General features: G+C 37.8%; 2 protein-coding genes across 4 annotated transcripts in view; one reads left to right on the top strand and one right to left on the bottom strand.

The window, feature by feature from the left end:
• The window catches only part of PRKACB (protein kinase cAMP-activated catalytic subunit beta), a 104,823-nt gene extending 88,313 nt beyond the window's left edge, over positions 1-16,510 (bottom strand). The window contains exon 1 of one of the 3 annotated variants that reach the window (XM_019715233.3): positions 16,323-16,510. In XM_019715233.3, the coding sequence (XP_019570792.1) occupies positions 16,323-16,368 (46 nt within the window). In that variant the 5' untranslated portion in view covers positions 16,369-16,510. The remainder of the gene's footprint in view (positions 1-16,322) is intronic. The other 2 variants (XM_019715236.3, XM_019715232.3) reach the window with 2 other exon arrangements.
• LOC148755702 (uncharacterized) lies at positions 16,367-17,372 on the top strand. The gene is made up of 3 exons (XM_088789785.1): positions 16,367-16,390; positions 16,437-17,011; positions 17,133-17,372. Exons 1-2 carry the CDS (start codon positions 16,367-16,369, stop codon positions 16,926-16,928), a joined length of 516 nt encoding a protein of 171 aa, XP_088645911.1. The 3' UTR covers positions 16,929-17,011; positions 17,133-17,372.
• Positions 17,373-18,975: the final 1,603 nt, after the last annotated feature.

Here is an 18,975-nt window from a genome sequence, read left to right as displayed (position 1 = left end):
ACTTCTTACATAGCACTGGCTTCTACGAGAGCAGAGGCTCTCAGCCCTCTCAAGAGCATAAGCCTGGTATTGATCCAGAATCACATGCACTGTATTTTATTGGTTAAACAATCACGAACCCAGCCCAGATTCAAAGGGGCAAAGAAATCAACTATGCCTCTGAATGAAAAGAGTAGTTAACTCTGGAGCCTTCTCTGCTCTATCAGTCTACTCTCTGGCCACATATGATTTACACTCCTCTATTTTCAAAATACTTGTATACTCAATCCCTCCCAAGACTCCCAAAATTCTCATCCCATTATAATATTGGCTCAAAGTCCAAGACCGAATCTGAATCAGGTGCAGATGTAAATGGGGATCCTCAGATCCAGTTTCTCGGATGCAGCTCCTCGGCTATGATTCTTTTGATCTGAAGACCAGTGAACTAAGATTAAGTTATCTACACAACACACACCCAATATACAGTGGTGAAGCAAGAAGAGGAGGACTGCAATGGGAGAAATTCAAAACAGGAGAAAACAACAGGCACATAATAGTCATAGGTCAATAGCAATTCTGAAATCCAGTTGGGAACAAGTCACCAGTTCCTTGATTAGCCCCGGGAGTGGTTCTCCAAGTCTCTTAGCTCGACTTCCTGGCCCCTTGACTGCATCTCTGAGTCAGTCTTCATTTTCCGTAAGAAATGGCCTCTATTTAGAACTGAATAGCTTCTCAGCCTGCTTCCTTCCATAGGGGTTGAAGGCGCAGAGGGTTTTTTTTTTTTTCATTACAAACTCTCTGCCCCTTTCAATCTAAGTGATACAATTCCTTTTAAAACTCTGTGGGTTTCTTATTATCAAATTATAATCAACTCCAATAGACAAAAGCCACATTCACATTTTTTTTCTGAGAAACCGTTCTCTATCCTGGGCCTCATGTAAGCCTGCAATGGGACAATGTCTTTATTTCTAGAAACCCAAACTGTCTAATTGAGAGGGTCTGTGAGGCACACACTTAAGATTTTTATAAGCCTTTTAGTCTAGTTGAAGGTCTATGACATATTACTTTAAATTTTCTATGTCTTAATAATAGATTTTACAGCATTTTACATTTTATTTATCACAAGAGGATAAAAAGGTAGACACAAATAAGTATTCTATGTATCTATGTATCTATCTATCAGAGAATTCTCTTTCATTAAACAATTATCTCATCAATTTTATAGGCTTATTTAATAAATTTCTGACAGAAACCCATGTTCAATTCCTGTTAGAATTTCAGTGAATTTGGAAAGAGATTCTGTAGTGTGTAACTCCCTTGCCACGTAAAAAGTGCTAAATTTTATGTTCACAGTAACTAGTCTCAGCATAGGTTTTCTGGTTTCATCATTTCTGTACTTTTCATGTTTTATTTTTAAAGATTTTATTGAGGAAGGGGAACAGGACCTTATTGGGGAACAGTGTACACTTCTGGGACTTTTTGCCAAGTCAAGTTTTTGTCCTTTCAATCTTAGTTATGGAGGGCGCAGCTCAGCTCCAGGTCCACTTGCCATTGTTAGTTGCAGGGGGCACAGCCCACCATCCCTTGCGGTAGTTGAACCAGCAACCTTGTGGTTGAGCGGACGCTCTCCAACGAACTGAGCCATCCGGGAGCTCAGTGGCAGCTCAGCTCAAGGTGCCGTGTTCAATCTTAGTTGTAGGGGGCGAAGCCCACCGTCCCTTGCGTGACTCGAGGAGATGAACTGGCAACCTTGTGGTTGAGAGCCCTCTGGCCCATGTGGGGGAATCGAACCGGCAGCCTTCGGAGTTAGGAGCATGGAACTCTAACCGCCTGAGCCACCGGGGTAGCCCTGTACTTTTTATTTTGAGGCTTGTGCTTATTTTAAATTTTTTACTTTACATGCAATATGGTTTATGTATCTTCTGTGGTGGGGGAGTGGAGTTGAGGTAGTAGGAGTGATCAATAAATAAATGAAGGTTGAAAATAAAATAGAAGTTTCCATTCCTGGCTTGGGGAAAAAAACACTCCCCCACCCCCACCCCATCCCACATCTTAGGGGTTAAAAAAAAAGTTGTCTGTGATGATCAGTTTTATGTGCCAACTTGGCTAGTGTATGGTCTCCAGTTATTCAAACACTAATGTAGGTTTTGCTATGAAGGTATTTTGTAGATGTGATTAAAGTTCATATTCAGTTTACTTCAAGTAGAGAATCTGGGTGGGTCTGATGCAATCAGTTGAAAGGCCTTACAAGCATAACTGAAGCTTCCCTAAAGAAATTCAGCCTGGGAACTGTAGCTTCAGCCCGTGCCCCAGAGTTCCTGCTTGCCCTTCCTAATGGCCTGCCCTGTGAATTTTGGACGTGTCTAACCAGACCCCACAAATTGATGTCTATTCCTTGCACTATATCTCTTAATATATATCCTACTGATGCTGTTTCTCTGGTGCAACCCTGACTGATATACTGCCTTATAGGATAATGAGTTTACCATCACTGGAAAGATTATTATGAAAGAGATGCATAAATGAAAAAAAACATTTACAAGTTTTTAGAAAAGTAGCCAATATGGCATGCGGTTAAGAACACAGACTTTAGAATCAAACTGCCTAGGTTCAAATCCCTGCTTTACTGCTTACTAACCATATGGCTTTGGACAAGTTACTTAACCTCTCCGTGCCTATTTTTCTCTTGTATAAAATAAAAGCAATCATAGTTTCTACCGCAAAAGGTTATGAAGTTAAATGAGGTATTATACGTGTAGTACTGACAGCAGTGCCTGGCACATAGGCTAAGTAATATTCTAAAAAGGTGACAAGTATGTAGACAAATCTTCTAAGGGCCCTTTGGCTTCTAGGCCAGCTTCAAATTCCAAATTTTTAAAAGAAAATTACCATCAGCATTTTAGGGGAGCAGTATAACATAGTGATTATGAAGGCCTAGAATCAGATCAACTAAGCTACATCACACAAAGCTCTGCCAATTAACTACCTGTGTGACCTTTTTTAACTATTCTAAGCCTTAGCTTTCTTACTAGAAAAAATGATGACAATAATAATATCTATTACATAGGGTTATTGTGAGAGAGATATACGCTGTTTTATGTAATTTTTAAAAGTTTTGAAGGATAACTCTAAAATTTCTCCCTGAATTCTTCCATCTTTTTATTCTGGGTGATCCTGAGGTTATAAATATAAATCTTCTCCTTATAATCTAACATTATTCCAGTACATTAATTTACTGTTTCTAGTTGTCCATTGACTGGAACTTCACACTCAATAAAAAAATGTGCCCAATCTATATAAACAGTGGTTAAGGATTTACCTTAAAACATTATAGTTACTACATATTGATCATCTAGGTCCAAGAGAAACACCTCATACACAATTTCTAAGTCTCACAACTCAGCATTCTCTCGCCATTTTGCAGATCATTGGCTACACACCATTAGATAAAAACTGATGCCATTTAAATACATTTAACATACTGTCTTTTTATCTGAAAATTACATTGTTAAAATCAAAATTTTAAGTACTTCGCTAAGATTTTTAATAAAAGTTTTAAACAGGCATTATAACATGTACATATTTCTTATATTTAACACCACGCATAAAATTGGGCCACTTGTAGTTCATTTAATATATATGTCCATTTAATATCTATATACTCTAATCTTTCTAATTTAATATCTATATTCATTTGATATGTATATCCCCACCTTACCCTACCTTAGACACTCACTTCAAAAATAGTACCCTAGACCCATTTCATTCTATCCTGTCTCTGATCACCACCTATCTTTCTTTTTAGCTCACTCCCTTTAGTACCGCTGGACCAGCTGTATCTTCAGACCTTACCAAGACCTCCAATCAGTTTTACTATACTTCATACCCTAATTCCTTTTTACTCCTTAAAAAGTATAAATTCAAAGGTCAAGCATTATAATCACCTCCTTGCATACACTTTCAGTCAGTTGCCCCTCTCTCATTTTAACATTTTTTTTATGTTTTTATGTTGTTACACACTGAAGTACTTATAGGCAGACCATAACTTTCAAACAAGTTGTATTCTAAAAGTTGAACTGCATTAAGTGTAGGTTATGTTCTCTGCATGATGAATGTAAGTAGCTATAACATAGGAAGGGAAAAAAAGAATACTTTCTCCTTTTTAAAGAAATCCTGGCCTCAGGCTTTACCACACATTTAAATTAATTACCTGCCTGGCAACCAAAGGCAACTGAAATGGCCACATTCACAGGCCAGTTCACTTTAGTAGGTGAGAGATGAAAAAGGGGGAAGGAAGAGACTGTAGAGTCAAAACTCAAAACTGAAAGTTCAAGATAATTGAGTTCACATTTGTATCACAAATGACAAGAAGACAGGTTAACATAAAAGAGAAGAACACACAATAGCATAAGGTTCCTAGGAAAGCAGGAGGGGATGGGGTCCAAAGTAATGGTAGACGGACTGGCCTTGCAGAGAAAGATGTAGAATGTGGTGGATTTTAAAACATGTCAAAAACTTTGAACTTCCATCAAAGGGTGGAATCTAATTCATCTTCTTTCAAATATGGACTCACCTAAATGACTCACTTCTAATGAACAGAATGCAGGAGAAGTGACACTGCTCGTCGGCTGAGACTAGGTCTTGAAAGGTGATACAACTTCCACCTGGCTCTGTCCTTTCCTCTCCCTTAGCACTCAGCCACCATGCTATAAGAAAGTACAAGCCACACATCGAGGCCATGTGCCGGTGTCCCACGTAAAGTTCGCACTATCCACACATAGCACAACAGGAGACACATGAATGATCAAGTCTCCAGGTGGTTCTAGGCCTCAGCCTTTGAGCTGAGCTAGTTGTTGTTGAACAGAACAGAGATGAGATGTCCTTGTATACAGCCTCTGCCCAAATTGCACCTTCCTAAGCAAAACAAATATTACCACTGTTTTAAGCCACTAAATGTAGGAGTGATGTGTGATGTAACAATAGATAAATGGAACAAATAATCTCTATTGTAAGAGAATAACAAGATGAGCTAAGTTAAAATACAAAATATGTGGATGTTTGACAAAGAAGTTGAAGGGTTCTTATCTGATATATTTTTGTTTTCCTTGTGAAATATGAGGCATAATCATCACTGAGAATGAGAGATAATGGGGAGTTCAGAATTATAAAGAGAAGAGAATGAAACAGAAATTGTGAAGAATGGGAGACAGACTGAATCGGATAAATGTGGTAGAATTGTCAGGTCATGTTGCCAGCCCATCTGAGGCTGACTTCATAGCGCCCTTCTATGTGGCTTTCTCCAGCAGTGCTTAGCTCTGGGCTGAAAGCACTGAGAAATCAGATAGTTGAGTTTATCAGTTATATTTTTGTCAGAAAGATGTGATAAAAAGACAAAAGTGTAAAGGATTTTAGGAACTGTGTAATCTAAACTGGTTAAGAAGGAAAATAAAGGGAGAGGGCTGATGGATGAATAGATGAGAGGATCTGACACCGAATGATCAAAATGGGAATATTTAAAAAGCAAGCAAAAAGGAGAGGACATTGTAATCAGAGAATGGCATGCCTTCATTGATGATTCTTGAGCAGTTAACAAAGACGGCAAGGTTCTTCGTCAGACTGTTTATCTGCACTGACATAGAAAGAAGGGGACAGAAGATAACTGTGGTTGAGGAACTGAGACGCACTGGTAATGGATGGGTCATCCACATAGAATTTGAAGCCACCTGTGATGAATACAGGGCTCACAGTGTAGAGAAAGACTGAGCCAGGTGCTACAGTTTTTGGTGAATAAAGAGAAGTACGCAATCGATTGGTAAATGACAGCAACAGAATGGGGAACGTCCCGCTGAATGGTACAGCCTTGTCTTGGTCTGGTCAGGCTGATATAACAAAATACCACAGACTGCATGGCTTATAAACAACCAAAAGGTATTTCTCACAGTTCTGAAGAGTGGAAGTTTAAGATCACGGGATTAGCGGACATGGTGTCTGGTGAAAGCCCACCTTCTCACTGACAGTCATCTTCTCACTGTACCTCACATGGTGGGAGGGGCAGGGAACTCATTCAGGCCTCTTTTATATGGACACTAATCCCATTCCTGAGGGCTCTGCCCTAATCATGACCTAATCACCTCTCAAAGGTCTCCTTTGTAATACTATCACCTTGAGGGTTAGGGTTTCAACCTACGAATTTTGGGGAGACACAAATATTCAGACCATAGCAGGCCTCAAAAGAGCAGGAATTTTTCAAGAGGTTGGTAGCATAATAGTTTCCCTAATCCAATGTCTTCCTACCTGAAGCCTGAGATCAGTCTCTCCCTACCAATTAAAAGTGATATAATTTTGATATACAAATGTCGAATAAATGATGTGCTAAGAAGAGAGGAAAAGAGGTATCCTCTTACCAACTAAATCAACTACTGTACCCAAATAGTCAATATATTACAGAGAAATTACCTGCCAACTGAGGGGGAAGAGGAGTAAACATTTCTAAAATAGGCTTGAATTTTTTATATCATTTAACTATCCATGATTTCAGCTTCCACTATGAGCCAGGAATTATGCCAAATTCTAGAGATTAAAACACTAAACAAGATAGATATTGTCAAATATGTTAATGCATCAGTCATCATTGTGAATTCTCAATTAGTGCGTATTTCTTTTTAAAAGAGTCCCAAATTTGATTCAGAAACTCATCTGCAAAGCTATAGAGCATTCCTGAATCTAATTTACATTACAACCAAAAAGTAAAAAACCAAACTATTACTATAGGAAACATTCTATACTACACCTCTTACAAAGTTCTCATTTACTTATCTAAATCTTCCACTAGACTATGAGCTACATAATGACAACTCTTTATCTCCCACTGCCCAGAATTTAAAAAAAATAAATGAATGAATTATAACAGATTAAAATATAAAATGTTAAGCTATACCTCCACATCAGGGGCGAGAATTTATCATTTGCATTACAGTAACAAACTACAATATTATCAAGAAAAAGATTTATTGGTTAATATTGATGATTCTTTTGGTAGCTGTAAAATCTGAAGGGGTGACAAAACCTAAAAAAAGTAAAAGAGCATTAAGTTTTTCTAGCAATTGCTAAAGATACTATCTGAATTTATAAGTACAAATATTTTTACCTTTAATACAAATGATTGCAAAATCAGTTAAATACATTTATTTTCTAAGCCTAGTTTATCAAGGTTTGACTGTACTTCCTTTTATTTGCTCTACAACCAGCTTTTATAAAAGTTTTGAGATTAGCCCATGGATTCTAGTTTTTCAAATTTAAGGGAACAATGCTATATTTTCTGTCTTGATACTACTTGATGTATACACTTCAATCATGCAGCTCTAATCTTTCTAAATTGAAGAGTTTTGTTGATTTTTTTTTTAGTTTATCCTCATACGATAGATCTTCCATTCTTACTTCTATTACCTGCCCTTGATCTTAACTTTCTCTGGATCTGCCATATACAAAATATCACAACTACACATAGTGTGCTAGGGGTTTCACATTAAAAGTAGACCACAGCCTCATTATCAGTCCCTTAACCACGTTGTCTCCTATCCCCTTCTTGTCATGTCATTTCAGACAGACATTCTTACCAAGAGCCTTGCCGTATTTGTTAACTGCTCAAGAATCATTTATTTCCAATACACTCTCCTGTTGACCAACATTCAGATAGTCCCTTTATCTGTAGTAGAACATGAGAACATGACAGTATCTTCAAAGATCAATACAGTGATTCATAAATTCGTTTTTCAGGTCAAAATGCAGAGACTATCATTCTTTAGGTACAGATAAAACATTTCCTTAGATAATTACCTTATATTTGCTCACATTGGGACTCATTTCTACCTACATTATTTTGTGAGAACCTTCTATAATTTATGCCCGAGTCTTGCTCCTTTTCAAATCTATATTCTTTCATTTCATAAATACTCATATATTGGAATCACTTGATTATAAAGGTGGAAGAGACCACAGACTCATTATCAAATCCATCTTTCTCAATTTCACAGCATAGCTTGGAGATATTAAAACACGTGTCCAAAGTGAAGTAACAGAATGTATTAGGAAACAGAATTTAGATTTTTCTTACTCTAAGTTCATGTTCTTTTTATTAAATTATATCTTAACTTATTAATATCTATTTTTAAACACTCCAGCGGAAGAAAACTGATATTTATTCAATACATGTTAATATTATATTTTACATGTTCTTTCCACTATACCACATGACTATAAAGCTCAATAGGTTACAGGATGCATACTTGAATTATGATTGTAATATTTTACCTGACTTTAAATTATTTTGTGTCTTTAAAAGTTATAATGTTCTCATCAGTGCATTTAGTAGGTATAATTCCTAATTTATAGATATTATAAATATTGTCAGATATTATAGTTCTATAGTTTCTAAACATCTGTCCTTAAAAAGGAGGAACAAAATGAGGATGAAATGTGGAAAAGACCCGTTGACCATCCAAGATCATTCCTGCCCCCACCCCTCTTGGCCAGGAGAATAAAAGACCATCCACATATAAAACAACCAGATAAAATTTCTCAGAAATGTCACAGGTACCCCAAGTTTAATATGCCCCCCCAAATCTGCTCTTCCGCTTGTATTTATTTCTGACTCCATTATTGGCATCACAACCCATCCACGAAATGCAGAAGGTAAAAACTTGGGAGTCGTTCCCAATTCCTCCTTTTCCTCATTCCCCACATGCTATCAGTAAAGTACAGTCTGCTCAGTTTTCCAAATTTCTCACATTTCAGATCCTTTCCTGCATCCCTACCTCTAGCACTTTGATTCATAACCTCAAAGCCCCTCATGAGGGAGTCTTCTAATTGATCTTCCTGCCTCCACTCCACTTGTTCCATGGTGACTCACCTTCACATTACCACCAAAGTCACCTCTCTAAAACCCAAATTGTATCTCTCCCTTATTTCAAAGTCTGTAACAGCTCTCTAATGTTTATAGGGTAAAATACACTCTTTCTTTTATATTATATGGCCTCTATCCATATCTTCAGTCTCATCTTTTATTATACAGTCTTCTCTCTTCCCTATAACTAACCCCATCTTCTATCATTTAGCCATAATGGACAACTTATTTCCTTTTCCTGAATATGCCATGTTGTTTCACACCTTTGCATCTTTGCTCACTCTGTGCCACCTCTACCCAGAACCCCTTTCCACTGTAATCCTGCTGTTGAACATTTACCATTTCCAGTGCTCACTTCAGAGCTTACCTCCTCTTTGAATCTCACCTTCCCACCCCAATGTAAATGACCATACTTTCCATTGGTTCCCCCACTGAACTTCCATGAAAATATTTGTAAGTTTTTTGTTTTCTGGTTTGTTTGTTTTTTGCCATTAATTTGTTAACATGTCTGTCTCCCTCTTCTGGAAAACAGACACTCTGGAGCAGGTACTGTGTCCTGTTTAATCTTTAGTTTCAAAGTCTTGCTTAGAGTCAGTCGTTTAGAAGCTCAAGTATGTGGAGGAATGAATGAACAAATAAAGAAAAGAACCATATAGGATACTCTTGAAGGAATATATTTTTAATTAAGATAAAATGCTCAAAATTATATGGTACTGACCTGGGTATATTTATCACCCATAAATTCCACATTTTTTTATTTAACACAATTTTTTTCATTAAAAACTTAAAATTTACTTCCCCCGAGGAAATCTGGTCACATAGATGTACTAATATTTATTATCACCTAGATATAGAGAGAATTTTTTGTAAATTATATTAGGTTCGTGCAAAATTGCAGTTTTTGCAATTATTTTTAACCTTTTAAACCGCAATTACTTTTGCACCAACCTAATAATTGTTTTATTAATTTAATGGCATATCAAAATGATTTATGGTCAACTCCTGACTATCTGACAGGATCTTAACAACTATCCTGGCTTATGTGGGATCTTTACACGTGCTGCTTCTGCCACTCAGCCATGGCTCACTTTTCTAAGCTGCTCTCATGCCTCTAATTATCCTGCTACTGAAAATGAAAAGCAACAATCTGTCTTTATCTAAGTGGAGAACACTGACCAGGAGAATAAGAAAAATGGTTCCTGAACATGAGATAATTTTATAAAGTAGATAATATGCACAAATGAATCACAGAATCACAAAACTGGATGACATAACATGTCTTTATCATCTAAATAGTGTTTCTGTTTGTCTTGACTTTCTTTTTTTCCTTTTTCTTATTTTTTAACCCTAGGAAGACTATTCCTAAGTAGTTCTGTCAGTCCACTGAATTGGAACAAATATCTCAAATATCAGCTACTGATTTTCCTTTAAAATAAAAGTCTGTAATTAAAGATATGAGTAAGATATGAGATCACTAAATTTGCTTCTAATCAATATTTAAATCTATAAAAATTTTCAATAAGAATATATTCACTGAGATTCAGTATTAAAAGCTACAAAATTTTAATTCTAGTAGCACCTAATAAATTAACTTTGTAGTTAACTTTACAGATTACATACAAATTCCCAAACTATAATCATCTATTCACTAAGTTTACAAACGCTTATTCAGAGAAAATGCTGAAGAAATAAGTTAATTCTTAGCTGGAAAAGATAAATCCAGCATTTTGTTGATCTACACACATTTGTGAGGATCCACAAATTCCCAAGATGTTGGGAAGATGAATTGGAATTTTTATGGAAAGACAGCTAGTATGTTCTACATCCGTGCTGTCCAACATACCAAGTACTCATAGCCACACGTGTGTTAAAACTTCAGTTCCTCAGTTGCCCTGGTCACATTTCCAGTGCTCGACGGCCACATGCAGCTAGTGTGAACCACATTAGACACCGCAGGTAGGAACAGCTCCATCACGGCAGAAAGGATGATTGCACAGTGCTATTCTACACCATGGCTAAAACGCTAATTTCTAAATACTTTAAAAATGTCAATACAAGTTCAAATAGTAATTTTTTGGTTGGCATACATTTACGGATGAGAAGACATAAATAAATACAAATAGTAACAAAGACTTTAAGATATAAAATTAACTTTATATGGCTTAATTTGAAATTATACCATATTGAATCTGAAAAGTAATTTAATATGGTTTTTTAAATATTAAAAATTCAAAGTAATTTAATCCCTCTTCCTCTTTGTACAGATGAGAAAACTGAATCCAGAGAAAGGTACAATAAAAAAATGAGTCTCACTGAAGATATTTAATATATCCAAATAAAGTCACTACTGAAAACAACCAACATTTTCTATAATTCATAATAAACTGAAATGAAGTAAAGTATAAGCTATGTGTCTTAGAATCAGCTTTTCCACTGGATACAGAAGCTGTTTAGCACAGTGGTTAGGATTTCAGGTTCTGGGGTTAGGCTGCCTTGGTTCAAATGTTGCTTCTTGACTTACCAACTATGTAACCTCAGGCAAGTCATCTCGGCTCTCTGAGCCTCCATTTCCTCAACCATATAGTGGAGAAATAACTCAACTACTCATAGGGTTGAAAAGATTAAGTGAAATAATTCATGCAAAGCACATAGGGAACCTAGCACATAGTAAGCCTTCAAAAAACGTAGTTGTTATGAAACTCGCATTTTGGTTGAACCTAGTCTCCTGGTGACTTTCTTTGATTAATTTCTATTCACCTTAAGTTCTTAAGACAGAGAGATACTCTGGGAAACATGCAAAGATCGTTACATAAACCCTAGGTTACATGGTGGCTCTACTACTTGCAGTCATGAGAGAATCTGCATCCAAAACACTTCACCCACAGGCCTTAACACCTTTGCCATGAGAGTGTAATAATACAAAGCTCCACAGGCAACCTGTGGGGTCTACATTTTTTTTAATGAAATAAATAAAACTCCTCCCAGGTTAAAATAAGTGGCATGTGTTTTTCTTGTTGGTGACTGTGGCTAATTAAACAGTGAGAGATTGGATAAGTAAAACAGTTTTGAATGACAAGAATTTAAAACTTCTCAGAGAATTATATACTCATAACTTCTAAAACTTTATGCTTTTGTGTGTTAGCTGAAGTTTAAATAACTACATTTAAATTTTAAAATGCATATTTTTAGAGTAATTTTTTAAAAATACACAAAACAAGTATGTAATGGTAAGTTATTCTTTCATTAAGTTTTAAGACATATCAATACAAATTCCTAGTTCACTATAGTACAATAGGTACCTAACTTAACGCTGTCTCCAGAAACTGTGGAAATGAGAATGGAATCTCCCTAGCTTACAAGTCTTACCCCAGAAAGTGTTTAATTTTAAGAGCAGAGGAATAGGTTTCAATAGAGTACAACATAAGCACCAGATGGTCAAAGCCAACCAGGATCCTTCTCAAATATCTTTATGCGCAGCTTCATTCTTCTGGAATATTTTTAGAACTAAATTCCAGGGTCACCTGTATAAGACATGGTCCAAAACAAACCTCAAATCTCAACCAACCTGATATTTTTAAATCAGCTTTTCAAATCATTTTCCTATTGGTAGTTTTTAGAATTCTAACTTCACTTTCCACAATGTTAGCACTAGTACTGTATTTCGCTTTCCAGTTAACTTTTATATGTATATTTTCTCTCTTACACTAAATAGTAAATTCCTTGAGTTTTTATTCACAGGGTCTTCAACTGAAACTAATACACTTGGTAGACATTTTGAAAATATATGTATTAATTGATTATTTAGTGATACAGAATGGAGTCAGGGCACCAGAATCTATTTCTTACTGTGATATCACTATTAGTATGATCTCAACTCCAGCTTCTTCAGAGATCAGGCTCTTTGGCTTTGAAGTGTAATCATTCCAGCGATTACTTACATTTCTAAAACTTTATGCTTTATGTGTCTATCTGCTGAAGTTTAAATAATTACATTCAAATTGTGAAAAGCATATATTTTCAAGAGTAATTTTTTAAAAAAATACACAGAACAGTTAGATATATAATAGTAAAGCTGTTCTTTCATTAAGTTTTAAGATAGTCAATAACATTTCTTTGTTCACTACAGAACAGCAGCAGCAGTGCCTGATAACATTGCTCCAAATAAAAATTACAAACTGACCAACATGTGACATTTCAAATAACTGTCCCCATGAGACATTATTTGCTATGTTTTTTTTTTTCACCACTTTCAAGATTTATTCAAACTACCATAATGACCTTCAGTTTCCATTAATAAACTTACATAAAAAGTTGGCAAACATCCTTAAGAAGTAGGCTGTCACTAACAAAGCTTAGGAAGGAATTTATTCACAGGAATAATTTAAGTATATTTAGATAAACATTTAAAGCTTCCACTCTGTTTTCTATAAATATTCCAAGGTTATCCCATAAATATGAGCTTCAAATTAATACTGTCTAGGGGAGAATTGGTTTGGTAACTTAATAAGAAACAACAGAAATACAGTAGTTCCCCCTTAGCCATGGCAGATACATTCTCAAGACCCCCGGTAGATGCCCAAAACCATGTATACTACTGAGCCCTACATATACTATTTTTTTCCTATGTACCGTGTTTTCCCAAAAATAAGACTGAGCAGGACAATCAGCTCTAATGCGTCTTCTGGAGCAAAAATTAATATAAGACCCCGTCTTATGTTATAATATATTATAGTAAAATAAGACTGGGTCTTGTATTAATTTTTGCTCCAAAAGACGCATTAGAACTGATTGTCCGGCTAGGTCTTATTTTTGGGAAACATGGTATACATACCTACGATAAAGTTTAATTGATAAAGTAGACATACAGTAAGAGATTAACAATAGTCACTAATAATGAAATCGAACACTTATAACAATATACTGTAATAAAAGTTTTGTGAATGTAGTCTCTCTCTGTCAAAATATCTTATTGTACCATACACACCCTTCTCTTCTTGTGATGATGTGAGACGATACAATGCTTATGTGAAGAGATGCAGTGAGGTGAGTGACACAGGCATTGGGACATAGTGCTAGGCTACTATAACGGTTATTTGAACACAAGCACTGTGATACCATTGACAGTAGACCTGATAACCAAGATGGCAACTAAGTGACCAATGGGCAGGTAATGAATACACTGGACAAAGGAATAGTTCATGTCCTGGGTGGGATAAAGTGAGATGGCACGAAATTTCATCATAGTACTCAGAACGGCACAAATTTCAAACTTATGAATTGTTTATTTCTGGAATTTTCCATTTAATATTTTCAGAATGTGACTGACCAGGGTAACTGAAACCACAGAAAGCAAAATTATGGATAAGGGGGAAGTACTGTAGATCACAGCTGAGTCTATTATCATTATTAAAAATATAAACACTGTATAGGCCAGCACTTGCTAATAAAAATCACTGATATGATTCAATTACTAAGCACACTTTTTGTAATACAAGTAACACATGTTTTAGCTTAAATTAATATAGCTTTAAATTAAAAGGGAAAATAACGCATCAGGAACAAATAATTCTTTTCACTTTCTATATTCTTTATACTTTCTATACATTTAGTTACTACATTTGTGCAATTTTAAAAAACAAAGATAACAAAGTTCTACCTCTACATTGGTTTTTTTAAATCTCCATATCACATAATAAGGTGTTTCTTGATGATTTGCATGATAGTACATCCAACTTTTCTGTAACTCCTGAAAATTAACACCAAAACCTTACTTGTGAAACATAAAGCATTTAATCTGATCTCACTACTCATATTAAACAAAATGAATGACTAAATCTTTCCAAATCAATTCTGCTTTAATACAGAAAAAGAGTTATTTCCTTCATGCTAAATTACAAAATTGGCCTAAAACATGTTACAAACATAGAAGCATTTAGAGATACTATTTACACAAACTAGAAAAAATCTTCAGACATTCCCTCAAGTGTGCTGTGATGTAATTTACTCATGGTGCTATAACAAATACCATTTGTTACTTGGTCAGTCTGAATTTTAAAATCTGAAATGAATCTGACAAAGGCAAACCATTTATTTATTTTTTTATACAACAATCCTGATACATATATAAAGGGCAACCAAAGTTTTGCCACCCCAAAATGTGCCTTTTGGGATATTGATTCTAAACTGGTTACTAAGAAACAAAAGACTCAGAAAAAAGATCTTTGGCCCTCCGGCTTTATCTGCCTAAAGGTATTCAGATAGAAAAACCTGCTTAAAGGAAGGAAGCATCATAATATAAACTAAATGTGACAGACAGGGAGAAAAGCCTGTTTCTTAGACTTCCCTCTCTGCCCTGTTGTTTCTGGGTGGCCCAGCAGGAATTTGTTTACCACCTTTGCTTTTTTTTTTTATCTACCTGTAAGTAACCTACTTTTCCTTTGAAATCCCAGACCTCTGCCCCTTTCTCTTTTATCCAAAATGGCATATAAACCTCAACTGCCCAATGCATCTTTAGGTCTCTCATCTTATGGCACCCCCAAATGTAGATCCATAACAAATTTTGGAGATTTTCTCCTGTTACTCTGTCTCATGTGAATTTATTAGCAGTTAGAACTCAGAAATTGGGAGGAAAACTTTTTTTCACCCCCACTAAATATATAGATGGATGGATGATGGATGGATGGATATTCGTATAGCCCTGTTTTGTGTAAAGTGTGCTGTGCCTGCACTTTCAGCTCTCAGAAGAAATCCACCGTTTTCTGTAAGCTCTTCAACTCCGAGTGACCTTTAAGTTTTACAGAGATTGTAGCAGATTCTTGAAACTCTTAAGAAAAGGCAAGTCTGCCTTGTTTTCTTTCTCTAATGGATAAAGTTGCTGTTGAGTCTTATCGTACTTTCCATTCCTGATCTGAAGAGGGAGGATCTCTAAAACATAGTTGCCCACTCAGGATTAACCTCACCTGCGGGGAGCTAGACTAGCAGCCTTCACCTTGTGATAAGGTTTGGTTGCAACCGTGATGGAGGGAAAAGAGCCAATTCTGCCCACAGCACTACCTGTAGCTCCCAAAGAAGTGGCTGGGGGGTGGGGAGGGAGCAGAAAGGGTTGGGATGGTACAAGGGACTTCTTTATCCCGACCATATTTGGGGAAGTGTTTCAGAATGTGTGAGTCCCCCTCGCTCTAGTGAGACAGGGACTCGCGAGGACCGCACTTTTCCCTCCTCTCTCCATCCGGCCCTTCGCGCTCAGCCCTCAGACCGGAGCTGGGGGCAGGGAGGTGGAGGAGGAAGGCAGCTGGTCCCCAGGGCCCCTTCCAGCAGCAGCTCCCTGCGGCTGCTGCGAGGCCTGGACCATGCCCGCAGCCTTAGGGCACCGACCCGGAGGGAAGCTCGGTGCCCCGCCCCGGCCCCCCCTGCGGGTCCCAGGACCCGGCCCTTGACTCACCGCTCTCCATCTCGCTGCCTTTCTTGGCGGTCGCCGCGTTCCCCATGACTGGGCGATGGAAAGAAGGGGTCAGGGAGGGAAATCGGGGCTGGGGCCGTCCCCGCCGCTCCAAAGGCTGAGGCAACTCCCGCTTCTGCACCGGTCAGAGCGGTGAGTGTTCCCGGTGCTGATGCCCAGAGTACCGGCGGGAAGACGGGGCCGACTCTGAGTGCGGGGCTTCAGCGAACTCCTCCGGCCGGGCGGCAGCCGCGGCGGCGAGCAGACACTCCCCCTTCCCCGGCCCCGCCCTCCCCACGCGCCCCCGCGCGCCCCGCCAGGGTCCGGGTCCCTCTCCGCCGGCGGGCGCGCGCACCGGAAGTGACGTACAGGCCCGGGCCTCGGAGGGCCGACCGTGGGGGATCGGCCTGGGGAAGGTGGACCCGGGTGGCCCGGACAAGCCAGTCCGCAGCCCGCCGAGCCGGATGTTGTCGCCGGGGTTGGTGTTCGGAGGCCCGTCCCCGAGATGTGGGTGGCGACGGGAGAACCGTTAGCTCTGAACAACGCGTAGCCTGGCGTCGCCAGAGTCCTGGAGCGGAGCCGCCCGAGGCCAGGCAGGGGTTCGGGTAGCTTCGTGCCCTTCGTCGCGGCGGCTCCTCGTTCGCAGGCTGCCTGCTACACACAGCCCGTGCTGCAGAGAACCGCACCGTCAGGTAGATCACTTGGCGAGGGGACATCCCCCGTTCTCGCCTCTGGGCCATTAGGACTGGTCAGCATCAGCCGCGGAAATAACCCCGTCCCTACGGTGATCAGGATCCTCTCGTCACCTTGCAGATTCAGGTATTCGCCGAGTTCACCACGTTGTCCTCCCGGTTCTTCGGCAACAGCCACAAGCCTTTCGATGTTTTCCGTGCAGCCTTAGCTCGCGGTGGTTTGGAGGGATTGGTCTCGCAGGTTTTGTCAGACATCTCTGGCGGAGATGAAGGAAAATGCTATTTCTGCAGGATGTCTATTATGTTGCATGGTTTGTAGCTTTCTGTGTCGATATCAAAATAAATGCATTCCCAATTGGTAGTTGCGTTTTTATTAATATATATCTTAGAGCACTTAAATTTGCGAATAGCTGTACGTATTGGGTTATTTATGTGGCATTCTAGTGTTTGTTGTTGTTGCATGTTCCTTTGAACTTTGCGCTGTATTTATTCCAAATTTAGTGTAGAAAGATTTCAACTTCCCGAGTGGTAGGGGCCACATAAATTTATTTTGTATCCCCAAGGCAGTACATGTCTAATGGATACCTGTTGACTTGAAAGTAAGCCAAGGAAATTTCTCAGAATTTAAAAAATATATATCTTTCATTACTGATAAAAATGGAGTGGCAATGTAGAAGTTTGTCAGTAAGCTTTTCCTGCCATTTCTTATTACCAGTTCTGTTAAATCATTTTAACAGACATTTATATCACGTGCTGTATTCCAAGTTCGATACTCACTTGATCCTCAAGAACCCTATAAGACATGTTGATTTAATATCATTGTTTTACTTAAGAGCAAACTGAGGCACAGAGAATTTAGGCATCTTACCCAAAGTTACGTAGCTGTTATCTGGGGATAGCAGGATTTGAACCTAGGTAGTGGGGTTCCACAGTCTGACCTTTTGTCCATCATGTTGCTCAAAAGCCTGTGGATGTGGTGGTAAACTTCTTTATCCCTATCTGAAATCCCATTGACTTGAAAAGATACATGCACAATAAGTTTACTTCTTGAAGAAATTCATTATATTTTTTTCTAGGTTTCTATTAAATCCAAATAATATGAAAGTAATAGAAGAAAGGATTTGGACTAGATATTATGAGATTTTGTGTTAGCATGCAACAGTGTTGCAACACTGAGGCACTCCTCCTTTCAATCACATTTAGTTTTGTTTTGTGGATGTGACAATTTGCCCTGCATATATATAGAAAGTTCAGTAAATAGCATTAGGCCAGATACCGTGTTTCCCCGAAAATAAGACCTAGCCAGACCATCAGCTCTAATGCGTCTTTTGGAGCAAAAATTAATATAAGACCCAGTCTTATTTTACTGTAATATAAGACTGGGTATAATGTAATGTAATATAATACCAGTCTTATTTTAATTTTTGCTCCAAAAGACACATTAGAGCTGATGGTCCGGCTAGGTCTTATTTTCGGGGAAACATGGTATATACCAAATTAAAGACAACTTTTTGATATACTCTGTTCTAGATGGTATCATAATAGGATCGTGGAATACTCATACTTTACATATTTGGGTGAGTTTTAAAATGTATGCCTTTTTAGAGACCAGCTTTAATAATAAAATAGTGGTTATATGCATAATTTGTCCCTTAACATAATTTTGAATTCTAGGTGTCTCATAAGAGGGCAGCCATCTGTTTAGTAAATCATTAATTTGCAAAGGAGACAATGATTACAGAGTTAGATACGTAATAACCACATCCTGGAAAATCAATAAGCAAAATATTCAGCTTTACAAAATTTTTCCCTTTCTCAATTTAACTTTATCGTTGGTTAAGAAAGTAAATTGTTAATCAAGAAGAAGTTGATCAACCATTGGAAATATTTTGCTTTTTTCTTATGCTATTATTTGTTTCTTACATTAGTTTATCACTGCTGCTCTGATAAAAATATTTTAAAGA

Source organism: Rhinolophus sinicus, chromosome 14, assembly GCF_057876585.1.
Source record: "Rhinolophus sinicus isolate RSI-liver-muscle chromosome 14, RSI-T2T, whole genome shotgun sequence".
NCBI lineage: Eukaryota > Metazoa > Chordata > Mammalia > Chiroptera > Rhinolophidae > Rhinolophus > Rhinolophus sinicus.
Note: the sequence above shows the minus strand (reverse complement) of the source record. Positions and strands in the feature narration are given on the sequence as shown.